At 50.7% G+C, this 19396-nt stretch overlaps 1 protein-coding gene across 7 annotated transcripts in view; it reads left to right on the plus strand.

Annotated features, from left to right (window-relative positions):
• The first annotated feature begins 6601 nt into the window (after window positions 1-6601).
• PIP5K1C (phosphatidylinositol-4-phosphate 5-kinase type 1 gamma) overlaps window positions 6602-19396 on the plus strand; it is a 78623-nt gene continuing 65828 nt past the window's right edge. For 4 of the 7 annotated variants that reach the window (XM_075070832.1, XM_075070833.1, XM_075070827.1 and 1 more), the window contains exon 1: window positions 6935-6991. Coding sequence is in view for 3 of the 7 variants with exons in the window: in XM_075070834.1 (XP_074926935.1) it covers window positions 6892-6991 (100 nt within the window). In the remaining 4 variants the exon portion in view is untranslated. Of the gene's footprint in view, window positions 6992-19396 lie in introns of all 7 variants that reach the window. The other 3 variants (XM_075070829.1, XM_075070830.1, XM_075070834.1) reach the window with 2 other exon arrangements.

Here is a 19396-nt window from a genome sequence, read left to right on the forward strand (position 1 = left end):
GCTGGTTATAGTTATGGTGTCTATATGTGTGTATCATTTTTGTAGTTGAAGTTATGAATATTGGCTCTATACTGACTGTACTTCAAACTTATGCTGTGCTTCTGGATAACATCCCAGACAAATTGGTGTTAGCTCTGACTAGCCTGCTTGATGGCCCATTAAGGACCATCAGCTACACAACTGACTCATTGAAAGACAGCAGATACGCCTTGTAACTCAGCATGGTGTGCAGGAACTTGCCCATGTGACTCCAGACTCCATTTAGCTGTAATTTTCCACAGTAAGAACAAAGAGATTTTTACACCTGGAAAAGACTATAAAAGGCTGATGCCTCATCTCCATTTGGTCTTCAATCCTGCTTCTTACCTCTGGAGGGACTTTGCTACAAACAGAAGCTTTGAACAAATGACTGAATGACCCATCCCAGCGGGGGATGTACTCCAGAGACTTGATTTGAACCTGCAGTTTATTTCATCATTGCTACAAGCCTGAACCAAGAACTGTGCCATCACTGTATGTAATTGATTCCATTAAACCAATTCTAGCTCTCATCTCTTTTTTCTTTTATGAAGAAACCTTTAGATTTTAGATTCTAAAGGATTGGCAACAGCGTGATTTGTTGGTCTTGGACACTATCCGGTGGTCCAGGGACATCTACACCGAACACATCACCGGCCACCGCCAGTACTAGGAGTGAGCCGATGTGGCTCCATGCCACCACGGGGGGGAGGGGGGAAAACCCTTACAACCCCCCTACTGTAAACTACATTCGCCCTGAGTTCCTGACCCCAACCGATCTGGATTCCCACCTTCGATGAGGGTCACCCTTGTCCCCATTCACCCGGTCTGCTTTGCTGCTAATCTATGACTATTGTGTAACCCATTAGCATGAATGCTGATTCTATGTACCCTCACTGCTCCCCTACTAATACTTTGACCCACCCATTCTGTACACCCCGCATGCTGGGACATTACAGACTGTATGTACTATATGCTAACCCATAACCAAATACCAGCGTCCCCCCATACTCTGTGTGTTGCCACCCGATGACTAATGACTGACATGCCAACTCTTGTGTATCATCCTTATTTAAATATTCTCTAATAAACATATTGACCTGGGTCTCAGGGATTGGTCCTTTGGATCGAGAGAACCTTTTCCTTTTTTACTGGGGTGTTGGTTTTCATAACCATTCATCCCCAGGGACGAGTGGCACTGTGTGTGGTGATACATGGGAGACTGGAGTGTCTAAGGAAATTGCTTGTGTGACTTGTGGTTATGCCAGTGGGGTGGAGACCAAAGTCCTCTTTTCTTTGTCTGGCTGGTTTGGTTTGCCTTACGGGTGGAAAAACCCCAGCCTTGGGCTGTGACTGCCCTGTTTTAAGCAATTTGTCCTGAATTGGCACTCTCAGTTGGGTCCCGCCAGAACCAACCTCATTATAGCCGTGTCCCAGCACAGGGCCATGGTGCCATCGGGGGCTATGCCACGTTCTGTCCCGCTGCTTCCCAGCACAGGGTCATGGTGCCATCAGGGGCTATGACACGTTTCATCCCGAGACATCCCACCGTGGTGCCATTGGGGGCCTGTCACGTTCTATCCTGCTGCGTCCCAGCACGGGGCCATGGTGCCATCGGGACAATGCCATGTTCCATCCCACCGCGTCCCAGCATGGGCCCATGGTGCCATCGGGGCCATGCCATGTTCCGTCTTGCCGCACCCCAGAAGGGGGCCATGGTGCCATCAAGGGCCTGCCATGTTCCGTCCCGCCACATCCCAACACGGGGCCATGGAACCATCAGGGGCCATGCCAAGTTCCGTCCCGCCGCGTCCCAGCATGGGGCCATAGTGCCATCGGGGTGATGCCATGTTCCATCCCATGTCCCAGCACGGGGCCATGGTGCCATCGGGACAATGCCATGTTCCATCCCACCGCGTCCCAGCATGGGACCATGGTGCCATCGGGGCCATGCCATGTTCCGTCTTGCCGCGCCCCAGAAGGGGGCCATGGTGCCATCAAGGGCCTGCCATGTTCCGTCCCGCCACATCCCAACACGGGGCCATGGAACCATCAGGGGCCATGCCAAGTTCCGTCCCGCCGCGTCCCAGCATGGGGCCATAGTGCCATCGGGGTGATGCCATGTTCCATCCCATGTCCCAGCACGGGGCCATGGTGCCATCGGGACAATGCCATGTTCCATCCCACCGCGTCCCAGCATGGGACCATGGTGCCATCGGGGCCATGCCATGTTCCGTCTTGCCGCGCCCCAGAAGGGGGCCATGGTGCCATCAAGGGCCTGCCATGTTCCGTCCCGCCACATCCCAACACGGGGCCATGGAACCATCAGGGGCCATGCCAAGTTCCGTCCCGCCGCGTCCCAGCATGGGGCCATAGTGCCATCGGGGTGATGCCATGTTCCATCCCATGTCCCAGCACGGGGCCATGGTGCCATCGGGACAATGCCATGTTCCATCCCACCGCGTCCCAGCATGGGACCATGGTGCCATCGGGGCCATGCCATGTTCCGTCTTGCCGCGCCCCAGAAGGGGGCCATGGTGCCATCAAGGGCCTGCCATGTTCCGTCCCGCCACATCCCAACACGGGGCCATGGAACCATCAGGGGCCATGCCAAGTTCCGTCCCGCCGCGTCCCAGCATGGGGCCATAGTGCCATCGGGGTGATGCCATGTTCCATCCCATGTCCCAGCACGGGGCCATGGTGCCATCGGGACAATGCCATGTTCCATCCCACCGCGTCCCAGCATGGGACCATGGTGCCATCGGGGCCATGCCATGTTCCGTCTTGCCGCGCCCCAGAAGGGGGCCATGGTGCCATCAAGGGCCTGCCATGTTCCGTCCCGCCACATCCCAACACGGGGCCATGGAACCATCAGGGGCCATGCCAAGTTCCGTCCCGCCGCGTCCCAGCATGGGGCCATAGTGCCATCGGGGTGATGCCATGTTCCATCCCATGTCCCAGCACGGGGCCATGGTGCCATCGGGACAATGCCATGTTCCATCCCACCGCGTCCCAGCATGGGACCATGGTGCCATCGGGGCCATGCCATGTTCCGTCTTGCCGCGCCCCAGAAGGGGGCCATGGTGCCATCAAGGGCCTGCCATGTTCCGTCCCGCCACATCCCAACACGGGGCCATGGAACCATCAGGGGCCATGCCAAGTTCCGTCCCGCCGCGTCCCAGCATGGGGCCATAGTGCCATCGGGGTGATGCTATGTTCCATCCCATGTCCCAGCACGGGGCCATGGTGCCATCGGGACAATGCCATGTTCCATCCCGGCACGTCCCAGCATAGGGCCATAGTGCCATCGAGGCAATGCCACGTTCCGTCCTATTTCCCAGCATGGGGCCATGGTGCCATTGGGGCAATGCCACGTTCCGTCCCACCGCATCCCAGCACGGGGCCATGGGGCCATCAGGGGCCATGTCACGGTCCATCCCGCCGTGTCCCAGCACAGGGCCATGGGGCCATCGGGGGCCATGTCACGTTCCATCCCGCTGTGTCGCAGCTCGGGGCCATGGAGCCATCAGGGGCCATGCCACGTTCTATCCCGCCGTGTCCCAGAATGGGGCATGGGGCCATCAGGGCGATGCCACGTTCTGTCCTGTCGTGTCCCAGCATGGGGCCATGGGGGCCATGTCACGTTCCGTCCCGCTGCGTCCCAGCACGGGGCCATAGAGCCATCGGTGGCCTGCCACGTTCCATCCTGCCGCATCCCAGCACGGGGCCATGGTGCCATTGGGGCGATGCCATGTTCCGTCCCAGCATGTCCCAGCCCGGGGCCATGGAGCCATCAGGGGCTATGCCACGTTCCGTCCCGAGACATCCCGTCATGGTGCCATCAGGGCGATTCCACGTTCCGTCCCGCCGTGTCCCAGCACGGGGCCATGGAGCCATCAGGGGCCATGCCACATTCCATCCCGCCATGTCCCAGCACGGGGCCATAGGGGGCCTGCCACGTTCCGTCCCGCCACATCCCAGCATGGGGCCATGGTGCCACCAGGGGCCATGTCACGTTCAGTCCTGCTGCATCCCAGCACGGGGCCATAAGGCCATCGGGAGCCTGCCACGTTCCGTCCCGCTGCGTCCCAGCATGGGGCCATGGTGCCATTGGGGCGATGCCATGTTCTGTCCCAGCACGTCCCAGCCCGGTGCCATGGAGCCATCAGGGGCTATGCCACGTTCCATCCTCAGACACCTCGCCATGGTGCCATAGGGAGGATGGCACGTTCTGTCATGCCGCGTCCCAACATGGGGCCATGGAGGCGTCGGGGGCAATGCCACATTCTGTCCCGCCGTGCTCCTGCATGGTGCCATGGTGCCATCAGGGAAATGCCATGTTCCGTCCTGCTGCGTCCCAGCATGGGGCCACAGGGGGCCTGCCATGTTCCGTCCCGCCACATTCCAGCACAGGGCCATGGTGCCACCAGGGACCATGTCACGTTCTGTCCCGCTGCGTCCTAGCACGGGGCTATAAGGCCATTAGGGGCCTGCCACGTTCCGTCCCACTGCATCCCTGCATGGTGCCATGGTGCCATCAGGGCAATGCCATGTTCCGTCCCGCCGCGTCCCAACACAGGGCCATGGGGCCATCAGGGTTGATGTCATGTTCTGTCCCACGTCCCAGCATGGGGCCATGGGGCCATCAGGGGCTATGCCACGTTCCATCCCGAGACATCCCACCATGGTGCCATCGGGGCGATGCCATGTTCTGTCCCACCATGTCCCTGCATGGTGCCATGGTGCCATCAGGGTGATGCCATGTTCCATCCCACCGCATCCCAACACGGGGCCATGGAGCCATCGGGGGCGATGTCACGTTCTGTCCCGCCGCGTCCCAGCACGGGGCCATGGGGCCATGTCACGTTCCGTCCCGCCGCGTCCCAACCCTGGGCCATGGGGCCATCGGGGGCCATCTCACGTTCCGTCCCGCCGCATCTCAGCCCAGGGCTATGGGGCCATCGGGGGCGATGTCACGTTCCGTCTTGCCGCGTCCCAGCCCGGGGCCATGGGGCCATCGGGAGTGATGCCACGTTCCGTCCCACCGCGTTCCAGCACTGGGTCATGGCGCCATCGGGGGCCATGTCACGTTCCGTCCCGCCGCATCCCAGCATGGGGCCATCGGGGCGATGCCATATTCTGCCCCGCTGTGTCCCAGCCCGGGGCCATGGCGCCATCGGGGACGATGCCATGTTCCGTCCCAAGTCCCAGCCTGGGGCCATGGGGCCATCGGGGGCCATGTCACATTCCATCCCGCCGCATCCCAGCACAGGGCCATGGGGCCATGGGATGTTCCGTCCCACCGCGTCCCAGCATGGGGCCATGGGGGGCCATGTCACGTTCCGTCCCAGGAGGCCATGGAGCTGTTGGGGGCCATTTCATGTTCCGTCCCACCACGTCCCAGCCCGGGGCCATGGGGCCATCGGGGGCAATGTCACGTTCTGTCCCGCCGCATCCCAGCACAGGGCCATGGGGCCATGTCATGTTCCGTCCCGCCGCGTCCCAGCCCGGGGCCATGGAGCCATCTGGGGCTATGCCACATTCTGTCCTGCCGCGTCCCAGCCCGGGGCCATGGAGCTACGGGGGGCCATGTCATTTCCGTCCCAGCCCGGGGCCGTGGGGCCGCCGGGGGCCATGTCACGTTCCGTCCCACCCCAGGGCCGTGGGGCCGCCGGGGGCCATGTCACGCTCCGTCCCACCCCGGGGCCATGGAGCCGCGGGGGGCCATGTCACTTTCCGTCCCACCCCGGGGCCGTGGGGCTGCCGGGGGCCATGTCATGTTCTGTCCTGCTGCGTCCCAGCACGAGGCCATGGGGCCATCGGGGGCCATGTCACGTTCCGTCCCAGGAGGCCATGGAGCTGTTGGGGGCCATGTCATGTTCCGTCCCACCACGTCCCCGCCCGGGGCCATGGAGCCGCGGGGGGCCATGTCACTTTCCGTCCCAGCCCGGGGCCGTGGGGCCGCCGGGGGCCATGTCACGCTCCGTCCCGGGACAGTCCCAGCCCGGGGCCATGTCACGCTCCGTCCCGGGACAGTCCCAGCCCGGGGCCATGTCACGCTCCGTCCCGGGACAGTCCCAGCCCGGGGCCATGTCACGCTCCGTCCCGGGACAGTCCCAGCCCGGGGCCATGTCACGCTCCGTCCCGGGACAGTCCCAGCCCGGGGCCATGTCACGTTCTGTCCCGGGACAGTCCCAGCCCGGGGCCATGTCACGTTCTGTCCCGGGACGGTCCCGCGGCGCCGGCCGCCTCGGGGCGGGGAGGGGGGAGCGTGTGGCGGCCCCTCCCCCATGGCAGGGCAGAGGGCGAGGCTCAGTGAAGCCGGCGCGGCCGCCCAGCCAATGACAGCGTCCAGCGGCAGGCTGGGCCGTGTTGCCACGGTGACAGGCAGGCCCCGCCCCCCAGTCGTGCAGGGCTGGAGCCGCTCATCCAGCTCTGAGGACACCCTGGTAAGGGAGGGGAGGGGCCGCTAGCCGCGCCCCAGCCATAGAGAGGAGGTTCCGGTCCCCCGTGGGAGGGAGCAGGTGCACGTGTGTTCTCACTGCCAATCCGCGGCTTCCGATTACGGCGGCGGTCTAGCCACGAGATCCCCGCTCTATAGCCTCTGACCTCCGCGCCGCCTAGCCCAATGGGCGGTTCCTTCCCGCGCCTGGGGTCCCTCTACCTCTGCTTCCTGCGGTCTCTCTGATCTTCTTCCGCCTCCAGCGCCCACAGCGGCGCCTCTAGCCGCCGCTCCCGGCTCTATGGTCCGCGCGGCCCGGAGCTCTCCCCAGTCTCCTCAGCGCCCGCCTCGCTGCTGCTGTCGGCCGGAGCCGGGGGAGCGAGCGCGGCGGCGCTGCCGGGGCCTGCCCAGCCTGCCTCCTCTCGGCGGCCATGGAGCTGGAGGTGCCGGATGATGCGGAGAGCGCGGCAGCCCCCGAGGCCGGAGCCGTCACCCCGGAGGCTGGATGGGGGGGAGCGGACTCGGCAGGAGGTGAATGGGCGGCGGACCCCGGGGGTGGGGGGGGTGAATTTCTTCCTATGGAGGCGCCCGTCATGGAGCCGGCCGGGCTGAGCGCCCTCCCCCCCCGGGGGGCGCCCGTCATGGAGCCGGGCGGGCTGAGCGCCCTCGCGCCCCTCCCCCCCCGGGGGGCGCGCGACATGGTCCAGCCTGGGCTATGTGCCCCTCCCCGCTGCTGTCTCAGAGGACCCCATTAATGGTACTGTCCAGGAGAAGCCCCCCCCTGTAATATTTCCTGGGCAGAGCCCCTCCGTGCATAGGACCCCACTCCGGAAAGAAGCGAGCCTGGGGCTGCTCCCGTCTGAGGGGTGCACTGCCCTGAGCCTGCCCTGCTGCTCGCTCTTCAGGCGTCGGGAGGGGATCCCCTGGAGCTGGGTGCCCTGGGTGGTGGGCAAGCCCCTGCGGCTCTGGGGGTGGGGCTGTGTGGATGACAGGTCACGTTCTAGTGCAAGGGGCAATCTGGGCTGCCCCTGGGGGGAGAAGAGGGAATAGTGCAGTGCGTCAGCTAGTGGAATGGGAGAGGTGGGAGCCCCTTTGCTTAGCAGTAGGAAATCAGGGGATGGCGCCTTGTCTGCAGGGGACCAAGCCCTGGAGAATAGGGCACAGTCTTTCATTAGTCCCCAGGACTAGATAGGACCGAATAGTCTTCCTCTGGCATCTCCCGTGAAAGGAGAGTACTGGAATATCAGCAATGTGCTGGGTCTAAGGGGAAAATTACTCTTCTGATCCCAACCAAATACTAACAGGCAGAGCCCCCCAGTCTGGTGACATCTCAGCAGACAAGAAGTCTATCACTGAGTTTTATTGGCTTTTCTCAGCCCTCCTGTCCTTGTAATATCTGAGTAGCCACACAGGCATTTTTGACTTTATCCTTGCAACACCCCTGAACAGTAGGGGAATGGTTAACTTCATTTTGTAGACACACAGGCTTTTAAATGACTTGCCCAGGGATTACACACCAAATCTGGGATCTCAAGTTTCAGTCCTGTGCACCAACCACAACTTTCTCTGGAAAGTGCACGTCCATTTGGCTCTGTTCCTTTGATAAAAGGACAGGCTTGAATAAGTGCTCCAACTACGATATTATGTCCATATTCGTTCCTATAGAGAATGGGATGGTAGAGGTCTCCCCTCTTGCATCCCTGGTCTTCATTGCTTTCATAAAATTCTAGAAGATGAGGGTTGGAACTAAAGAGACCTCAGGAGGTCATCTAGTCCAACTCCCTGCTTTTTCCAGTAACTCAAGCTCTTCCTGTGACCTCCCCCATGTACCCCTTATAAGCTGTGAGAACCTTTTCCAGTCACAGGAAAGTATTTCTATCATGTTATCAGTTCATCTTAGCCAAAGCGAGATAAAAAAGCAGACTCAAGGCTGCTTGACAGTGATTATAAGGCTGGAAACAAGCTCATGAGTTGACCTGGCTATTACTGATAATATTAAATGAATTTGAGAATCTCAAACTGACAAAATCAGAAACACATTGCTAGGCAAACCCCTGTGCATCTGCCCTTGCTTGCTGACTTACAGTTCATTATAACTTTACAATTTTTAGGTTCAGTTTTGCATATGACCATGGTGCAACTATTACAGATTAAGTGGACTACAAGTCCCCTTGTGGGTCTCATTCAGAGAGATGCTGAGTATCTGTAGCTCTGAACACTGAGTTTATTGATAGTATTTAACTGAGCCAGCCAAATTTTGATTGTCACAACACAATGATCTGATTTTCTTTAGGGTTTTTAGAGGCAGTAGAACTTAAATAATCTGCTACAGAAATTGGTGAAGATGCCATATAATGGGTTTGGCAGTGTTTAATGAGCCGAATGTCATAAGAGGTGGTGGTAGCCACACTTCTGGAGAATCCCAGCTGGCCTGTGCACTTTTTGCTTCAGCTGGTCAGTACTGCTAGATAGTAGAAGGAACACTTGCATGTGGCTTGCTTCGAGAGAGCTCTAGAAAAGTAGATCAGAGAGTTTCTAGGCTCCCTTTGCTGGAGCACAGCGTGATGCTTGTTTAGCAAGATGCGGTAAAGGCAGCAGGCTTTATGGTTTTTGAAGCTGAGTAAAAAAAAGAAAAAAAAAAAAAAAGAAAACGCTTTTTCACAAAGCAACGAAAAATCATTTTTTTTTAAATAACTTTGGTTTTCTAAGAGTGTCGGAGGACAGCAGAATGTTATCGTGATGCTTAGGATGCAGCAAGGAGTCTGTGGAAGATCTGGCTCAGCTGCTGACTTAAAACAAAACAATGAATGCATAATTTTTTCCTTCTCCTAAAAAAGCACACTGGCTGAACTAAAGCCGTAGGAGATCTTGACTCCTTTGACTAGCACCAGGCAGATACAGGGCAAAGAATAATGTTGTCAGTGTTTTTCATTTGAAAAACTGTTTACTCTTTACTTACATAGCGTTCCAAGTGTGCCACATGACTACCTATAGACAGGTCCCTGCCCTGTGCTGACTGTTAAAATATGCAACAGGGAATTGGGGTAGATGGGCAGCACACAGCAGCTTTTTAAAAACATTGTCAAAAGAAAGTTCGACCTAAACCTGACTTCATGCATTCTTCTGTGAAATACACCTCTACCTCAATATAATGCTGTCCTCCAGAACCAAAAAATCTTACCGGATTATAGGTGAAACCACATTATATCCAACTTGCTTTGATCCACTGGAGTGTGCAGCCCCGCCCCCAGAGCACTGCTTTACCATGTTATATCCGAATTCGTTTTATATTGGGTCATGTTATATCAGGGTAGAGGTGTATTCCCAAAAGCATGGTTATGGCACCCTGTCACCATAAGGACTACACTGAAATCCTGAGGGCAGGGCAGTGAGTGATGTAGCAGGGTGGGTATATGTTTTGAGAACTCGCATTCCTGTGAATGGGAATACTGTTCCTTTGCTTCCAGGCATATTTTGGGATGGATACCTCCCAAACAGAACTTCTCCTTTGCTCACCCTCTGTTTCTACGCTTGCAGTTTTCCTACATTTCCCACTGTTGTAGCTGGTGTACACAAACGCTGGTTGACGTGGCGGTTAAAGCTTTGGAGACTCGCTGCAACAGCACCCATCACTGCTACCATTGATGGAAGATTTTGCAGTTGGGTTGGCTGAGAGCTGTGCTTTCTTCTTAAATGAACTTGACAGAGTTCATTAAGGACCTTGTCCAAGTCAGTAAAGGCCTCCAGAACGCATGGGGAGAAATAGCATGATGTGAACTTCAAGGAAAGAGAGGACTCACTTAGCATGCACAGGGATGTAACTGGAAGTCATTGGATGGAAGTAAGAGGAAATTTGGGCTGAAGATCAGAAACATTTTCCTGGCAGTCAGATGGATTAAATTGTGGAGGGATCTTCCAAGGGGAATTTTGGAAGCCTCATGATGTCCCTTGGGGAAAAAAAATCACACTTGACATTGGCAAGCAGGAAGTATTCATTCATGAGCACAAGGGTCTAATTCATCAACTTCTGCAGAGTCTGATCTTTCTTCTTCTGCTCCCTCCCCGCTGGTTTTAGCCATTATGATTGCAAAGAACAGTTTTGAAAATTGAATCACATGTAAACTGATGCAGTACCATCTTCCTGAATCTGCAGACAGTCTAGCGCGGACAGCTGCATGCAGTTTTACCAAGCAGCACTTGAGAACTTTGCTCAGTTTTGCTGTGAGCGGCAGTGAAACTGGTGAAAATCTCATTATCTTCACACGGCTTTTCTTTGGGGAAGTTCTGGTAAGCAGCAGCAGTGGCAGGCCCTGGAATTACTCGAATGGAGTACTTGTCCCCAGAAAGTGGTTGGGAAGGGTGAATAGCAGTGACCTCATCCTTCTCTTCTCCCTCTATTAGCAGCAGCCAGGAAGCTCTGAGGGAATGAGAAGAGTCCAAAAACTCCTTGTAGGGAGTGGGGTTCGAAGTTATCGGAGACCCAGCTACATAAATTGGTATTACAAAAGGTGATGCCCCCAAGCAGGATCCAGGGGCAACATACTAGTAGGAATTGCAGCAGTTTGGGGAGGTGAGGCCTGGATTTCTCTCACACCCCACTCCATATTTCTGATCTCTCTGTCTAGTTGGTGTTTGGTCAGTTTTTCAAGTCTTGCCCCATCACTTGTGACTCTTAAAAGCTAGACTGGGCAAAACACTAGAATCTTCCAGTGTCTAGAGGGTGAGCCCTCTATTTGTAGGGAGATGGGCTAGATGATCTAATAGCTGGATACCATTCTCTGGCTCAGTACAGTGCATCTCGCTGTCTGCTGTTCCAGACCTGGACACAAAGGGAGAGTGCAAGGTGAAGCCTGTTCACTCCTAGGCATTCACCCTCAGCCTCCGTGGACGCTGACTGAAGCTATAATGCCAATCCTGAAGTGTTGGTGTTACGGGTGCTGGTTAGAACAATATTACAAGGAAGTGTGTGCTCATTGGTGGAAAATTTCTTCCTCAGCCCAAAGATAAAATCATAAGGAACTTCACAAGGGATGTGGGAAATGGTTTTATCCAGTGAGCAGATTAAAAAGCTGAGACAAGAAGTCTACCTGCAAGCCAGAAACAGTTCAATCTTTCTCAATGTGATGAAAAAGGAAATTGGAGAGATCACTCTGGGAATGGAAAGATCTTATCAGCTTGAGGAAGAATCAAATATACACATCATCCCAAGTGTGATGAAGGTTTAAGGCATGGTGCATGCCCATTGGCCTTGGAAACGGTGCCAGTTAAGGTGATGGTGGCTAGTCAGAAGACACCCCCTCACCTCCAGACCCATTGACATTTTAAAGACCCTCTGCAATAGCTTCTCCCTAAGTCAGCCCAGTACATAGCCCATCTGTGGGGAATTAGAAGGAAGTTATAACTTTGCTTCAAAGACTGGCTTAGCAAACTAATTGCCCCTTTAAATGAGAATAAGCAGGAAGTGAACAGGGAGGGCAGGAGGATTTCTAGTGGAGGTTGAAAGCTGAGGAAGGACAGTAAGAACTAGATACTTTCCATCTTAGCACTGGGTATTCTAGCCACTCTTATTTTAAAATAATATTTTGGACTTTTTTTTTTACTAGCATTTGATCTAGCCAACATTGATCTGTATATAACAGTTAGTCACATAATCCAGTACTACTACTTAGGATATGCGCAAAATGCCTCAGATGGCACGTGACCAGGATTCATTGCCAAATTTGGTCTGCTGGTTGGATCGTTAGTTTCCCCGTCCCGGACTGGGTACCAACTGGGAGTGCGACGTGAACACTGTTTCATACCCCCCAATCCAGTACTGATAGGATTGTGTGAATTGCTGCTGCTGTATTCCGTTCAGGGAGCTTTCTGGTAGGTCTCTGAAGTAGTCTTCCTTAGGAAACGATCTGAGACTGAGTAGCGTATAATTTCAGCTCCGTGATTAAAGCAGTTCACTCAATGACCTATGTGCATCTGGCAAAAGCCCATAATCTGATTTAAAACGTGAATTTTTCCATATACAGATCTTGCAGTATAAAAACAAAGTCCAAATTACAGTGCTCGCTCTCTTCATGAAAGCATCTTTCAGCTGAAACAAATTAAATCCAGAAATAGATCTGACATGGTCATGTGATATTCTGACAAAGGTTTGAGTACAGTGCTCATCAGGTGCTGCTTACATCTTTGTCACTTATTAGTCCCATCCATCTCTCTGCATGTTCCTGCAGACCAGAATTTATTTGCAGGAGTCTGGCAGGTGCCTTTCTTTTGCCAGTGTGATGTTGCACCTTAATATTTTCTAAGAGGCTTGTTTTCCAGCACATTATTAGTTCCCAGCTCTCTGTGCATGTGGGAACAAAGAGTAGTTCAAGATGTAATAAACTTGAAAGTCACATTTGTCTGAAAAGGCTGCCTCTGCCCTAGTCTTGTGTTCTTTAGACCCTTACGATGCTGGGGGATATAAAATCTGGGTGCCAGGGAGCCCCCTTCTTTTTTTGAGGCTGTGGAGCAATGAGAGTTTGGGCAGGGACTGTGGGAGAAATAGTACTTCAGTTCCCAGGTGTTCTTTGCAGGTCCTGGAGAGGATGTTAGAAGAGAGGCCTTGTCTTGACACTTCTGAAGAAGCAAGTGTGAGCCCAAGTACGTTTGGACCTTTATAAATATCATCAGGGCACCTGGAAATCCTATCTATCTATCTATCTATTTTTTAACAAAGGAGTCTTTTTAAAAAGGTGATGTGTATTAAAGGGGACTCTCAGTGTTATTTTTACTTAATTTTTAAAAGTCTAGTTGACTCTGTCATTTTCGTTTTCATTCAAACACATGGCTTTCCCATGAGCTGCTATGTCTGGTTCTGGTCTCCCTACAGCTGTGCAGCCTGCATGAATATAACTGAGAGCAGAACTTGCTCCACTCTTAGCCACATTCAGAGGAGTTCATCATGCACTCAATAGGCCCAAAGTATTGAGATTGTTCAATTTCATGTGCACGGAGCAGGATACGAAGTTGAACTAGTTTGATACATTTATTCTGTGGCTTGTGCTCCCAATAAGAAACTTACGTTAGGTACCTCTGCATGATATTCACTATTCCTTAATCCAGGCGAAGAGACTTGTAGAAACAAACTTTTTCACTTTCTGTAAGTCTTTGGCAAAGCAAAGTGCTTGCCCCACAGATCCACCCTGCATCTACAGCATACTGGTTGTGTACCTGCTCTGTACTCTTTCAGTACACACACAAGCACCCACATGTTCTCTCTCGTGGTGTGGAAGATTCCTTAATGCAGATATGTAACATGCCAATCACCTTACTGCATGCAGCTTTACAACTTTTACAACTCCACTATGTTGATACCTTTTATGATGGCAAAACATCAGTAACCCAATACAAAGATAAGTCCATCTGTTAGTGATGTCAAACAAAAGGCTGTTTGATGCTGATATTAAACAACAAAAGTCCAAGAAAGGAGGTGATGGAAAAGCCTGTAACTCGCTTGGTAGCATGTGTAAAATGAGTTTAGCTTCAATCTATATCACAACTAGTGCTCCTAGCAGAGAGCCCAAAGATTGCACACCCAGAGATCAGAGTTGAGACGCATTAGTGGAAAGGCTTTCCTTCTGTGCCTGACCTATTGAGAAGTAGAGGCCTTTAGTCTGTAGAAGATACTAATCCGGCCCCTTCCACCAACACTGAAATCCTGTGAACAGTCCAAGAGCCAATGGTGCTGCCTTGCCTTCCTTTAGGCAATATTCTGCTCCCAGGTGTGTGTGGTGTGTTTTTGTGTTGAGTTTTTCCACTGTTGTAGGTAGCCTAATTAAGCTCAGAACTTTCTGTGAGACATTTCTAGTAATAAAGAAAAGGCCAAAACTGACGACAGTAGCTTTTCTCACTTTCTCTTTCTCACCCACATATTTAAACAAAATCTCTTCAACCTGTAATTAGGTGTAGAATAGTTGTTTTCTGTCATGTGTTCTTGTGGCTTCTGCAGGTTACATGTGAGTTTCTTCAGTCTTGTGGTGAATAACTAGACTGAGTCAGTTTGTGTGGTGGGTAAATCTGGAGGATTCAACATATTCCCGTCAATTTTATGCTGTTTGGAACTGCCAGCGATGCTCAGCCAGCCTCTTTGTCACCTCGGCAATCTAGAGAAGACTGCACATCCCTAAGCAGTTCCAGTTCATAGTGAGCTATTTACTGTACTTCACTAATTTTTTTCTACTGTATTACTGAGGAAAACAAAATGCCATTTCCCTTCTGGCTCTGTTATATGTAAATAAGTGAAGCCAAGGAGTGACTGAGTAATGTAAATGGTGCTCTTAAATATTTACTGTAGAACAGGAAAGGGGAATGGTGAATGATTTCTGTAAAAAGAACAGCTTTATTTTATAGTATTCTGACTGCACATGCAGTCAAGTTTCATCTGTAATGAACAGGGCCAGCTAGAACTATCCCTCTGTACAGTTGCATGGCTTTTCTGTCACTGGGGACCCAATGTCAAGAAATGAAATCACAGTGCACAGGCATCTGTATAGTATTTTATAGTGCCGAGAGTGCAAGTCACTTCGCAGACTATTCGGGAAGAGGGATGTGCACTTCAGTCTTGTCTCTAGTTTAGAATTAGCAGTATCTGCAATAGGAATCTTTATCTGCTCTTTGCCGTGAGACTATTGGCTTTAAAAAAATCTTCATATAAGAAATATACCCACTTCCAAATGAATATCTATCTGTTCATCTGTAAACGCTATACAGAAAAGCAGGGCTAACTATTGGCAAACCAGCGGGTAGCTGTGTGCTTCCTTACAGCAAACACTGATTCAACAAATTAAAAACATCCACTGCCTATGGACTTGTCTGTGTCACAAGATTGGCTTGGGCAAACACACTGCTTCTTCTGAAGTGATCTGTAAACAAGCTGAGCATGGGAACTTTTCAGATAACATGAACACAGGGCAAACTACTTTTTCTTCCATTTTATGGAACACTGTTCTAACCTTAAATTAGCCGGACGTCAGTGGACCACAAGATAAGGACAGTGTCATCTTGTCTGCAGAGTTATTACATGGCTGACAATCACATGGTTGAAAAAAGCTTTGGTGGCACTAAGGTTGTCAGTGTTGGACATAAACTGAATGTCCCGCCATGCCACCTTAAGAACCTAGGCAGAGGTCAATCCAAGTGGTGCTCAATCTGCAAGGAGACATGTCCCTTTGGGATTTTCTGTGGTGATGATCTTGTCATCTTTCTGGTCTGTTAATACCTAGCACGCACTTGGTACTGTATCTGTTATTTATAAAGCACTGCTAATGCACTTGTGTTGTACTCAAAGATGAGTAGCTCAAATACATCTTCCTCCTTTACTGTATTACCTTGTAAAAGTTTTCAGCAACATATGGAAAGGATTAGGCATGACTATTAATAAACCTTAAATCCAAACACTGATAATAGTCAGCCTTTGATGCTTTTACAATGGAAATTGTGTTAACTTGGATTTCACCAAACCCATGTCTACACTATCAAAGCTACCCATTGTTATAAGGAATGTCAGCAATGAGTGCAGCTAAACCATCTTCAGCACCAGGTTAACTGCAATGATTGGCTAACACTTGTTGAGTCTACTCTAGTGCACAAGTGTTGTGTGTGTGTGTGTGTGTGTGTGTGTAACTTTTGAGATACAGCATTTAAAGGTTTCAGAGTAGCAGCTGTGTTTGTCTGTATCCGCAAAAATAACAGGAGTACTTGTGGCGCCTTAGAGACTGGCACCCCGTCTAGACTACGTGCTGTATCGGCGCGTTAAAATCGATTGCTCGAGGATTGATATATCGCATCTGATCTGGACGGGATGTATCAATCCCAGAGCGCGCTTAGATTGATTCCGGAATTCCACCAAAACAAACGGAGTTCCGGAATCGACATGGCGAGCCGCGCACATTGATCCCGTGCGGTGAAGACGGGTAAGTAAATCGATTTTAGATATTCGATTTCAGCTACACTATTCTTGTAGCTGAAATTGCGTATCTAAAATCAATTTTCGCGCGTGGTGTAGACGTGGCCTAACAAATTCATTTGAGCATAGACTTTCGTGGGCTAGGAGCCCACTTCTTCAAATGCATAGAATGGAACATATATTGAGGAGATATATACACATACAGAGAGCATGAAAAGGTGTGAGTTCTCTTACCAACTCTGAGAGGCCAGTTAAGTAAGAGCAAACATTTTTTGAAGTGATAATCAAGATAGCCCAGTACAGACAGTTTGATGAGAAGTGTGAGAATACTTACAAGGGGAGAGAGATTCAATGTTTGTAATGGCTCAACCATTCCCAGTACCTATTTAAGCCTAAGTTGATTGTATCTTGTTTGCATATCAATTCCAGCTCAGCAGTTTCTTGTTGAAGTCCGTTTTTGAAGCTTTTCTGTTGCAAAATTGCCACCCGCAATTTAAAGGGACATGGCCACTTGAAAGACATCACGTTTCTGTCTGAAAATAGTGTATGTGCGATAGTTATAGGTATAATTTACAGTGGGTATAATTGAAAGATTAGGTTGTTTACTTTGGTTTTGGCAACACTTTGTATTGTCAGTTTTACTGTTTCCTTAGCATGAAGGCAGACTGACTATGCAGAAAGGACTGTTATATGCAGAGCCGGTAGCATCACCTACAGTTGAAGTTGGCAGCACTTTCCCTGATAAGACCCTATTGTTGCTTATATAACTTTGCCAAACGCTCAACTGTTGGGGCTGAAATTTTTCATTGCCTGCTCTGCCTCAGATTGATATTTTTTTAAGTTTCAGCAAACTCTGATCAGCTGCTTGAGGATGAGGTTAAGGGAAAATAGTCTTGTCAATGTTAAATTTTTTTCTCAATATTCTCTTTGAAGTGCTCTAGCTCCTCCATGCTTTGGACTAAACATGACAGGAGGATATTCCTGGAGTAAAAGAGATGCCTTTTGCTTCCCATGTCAAAATCCATCTGGATTTGGCAGTATAAGCCACTGGGAAAGAAATTGCCAGTTGCACATGCTCAGAAGGGCTTGTAAGAAGCTTGAGGCTGTAATCTCAGAACATTCCATTTGCACTGAACATGCTCCAGCCCCACAGAGTTTGAGCCCAAAAAGGAGTGCAGCTGCAGCTCACTTAGCCTAGGGAGGGGAGTGCTGGGCTGGGGACCAGAAGGAAACTATGAATTCTAGTCCCTTCTCTTCTACTTGTGTGTATGTGTATGTGCAAGGGAGGGTCATAATTCTGTGTACTTGATGGCTCTTAGAGAGGCAGACAAGAATTATTTTTACCATTTTTCCAGACAGGGTAACTGAGAAATCTCACAAGAACACTTAAGGCAGAGCTGACTTTGGAACCCTGTCTCTAATATGGCATGAATCCATGGAATCACACTGCTTTTCAAAATGTATGTTTCTAGTCTGTGCTTGATTGCTTGTCTGTAACCACTAGGCCCCATTTCTCTACAGGGCCAGGAATAGAAATCAGAATTGTTTCCCACCATTCCTCTTCTGCCTAGCAAACAGCTGTGTAAGCCACTGGCAAAATGTGCCTCTCATACCACTCTAGTGGCCAGTCCTCACAGCGGATAACTGTTACTGTTACTTTTTATTCCTCCACCTGAGGGTATATATTTAAAAAAAAAAAAAGGGGGGGGGCACTAGAAAATCTCTCTCTCACAAACTAGATAAAAAACCCATGAAGGTTGCCAAAGTCAAGCATTCAGAAGCTAGGAAATGCTAATGTTAAGCTGTAGCTTTTTCTTCTCTCTTGTGCCAACGCATTAGAATACACCCTTTAATTATGCTATTTCTGCTTAATTCCATGCAAAGGATGGACAGTGAAGGAGACAAAGGGTTATAAGAAGAGAAATGATGCCCTCTTATGCCTAAGGCTCTGCACTGGGACTGAGGAGAGTTGGATTCTGCCCCCATCTCTGCCTCTTCCATGTGGTGGATCAGACTAATATAATAAAGATTTGTGGCTCATGGTGGATAATCAGCTGAATATGAGCTCCCAGCATGATGATGTGGGCAAAATGGCTAACGTAACCCTTGGGTGCATAAATGGGAATCCTCAGTAGGAGTGGAAGGTTATTTTACCTCTGTATTTCTCATGGTGTGACCACTGCTGGCCATAGAGGCCAGTACTGGTGCCTTCCAATCAAGAAGGATGTTGGTAAATAGGAGAGGGTTCAGAGAAGAGCCATGAGAATAATTAAAGGATTAGACAGCATGCCTTCCAGCATTAGACTCACAGAGCTCTATCTATGTAGTTTAGCGAAGAAAAGGTTAAAGGTTGACTTGATTACAGTCTGTAAGTACAGTACCTGATGGGGAGCAAATGTTTAATAATGGTCCGTTCAGTCTAACACAATCCAGTGGCTGGAAGCTGAAGCTAGACAAATTCAGACTGGAAATAAGGTGTAGATTTTTTTAAATGAGTAATTGACCATTGGAATAACTTACCATGGATTGCAGCAAAGAGTCCTGTGGCACCTTATAGACTAACAGACGTATTGGAGCATGAGCTTTCGAGGGTGAATCTCCATCACTGACCATTTTAAAATCCAGGTTGGCTGTATTTCTAAAAGATCTGCTCTAGGAATTACTTTAGGGAAGTTCTTTGGCCTGTATTATATAGGAGGTCAGGCTAGATGATAGCAATGGTCTCTTCAGCCTTGGAGTCCATGAATAAGATAGATGCACAAGAGGACTGAACAAAGGATGCGTGGACCCCAGTTCTATCACATTCTAGCTGTGGAGTGCTTTGCAGCCCTAACCTTCTCTTGTCATAACTTATTATAGATCAAAAAATTCTCAGCAGTGGAGCAGAATAAGACTGTATGCGTATAGTGTAAAGGTACTCTTGATTTTTTTTTCATGACAAGGACATATTATTTAAAAGGGATGCGGTGGGACTATTAAAGTTCAAGCTGATTGTG

This window comes from Chelonoidis abingdonii, chromosome 11, assembly GCF_003597395.2.
Source record: "Chelonoidis abingdonii isolate Lonesome George chromosome 11, CheloAbing_2.0, whole genome shotgun sequence".
Classification (NCBI taxonomy): domain Eukaryota; kingdom Metazoa; phylum Chordata; order Testudines; family Testudinidae; genus Chelonoidis; species Chelonoidis abingdonii.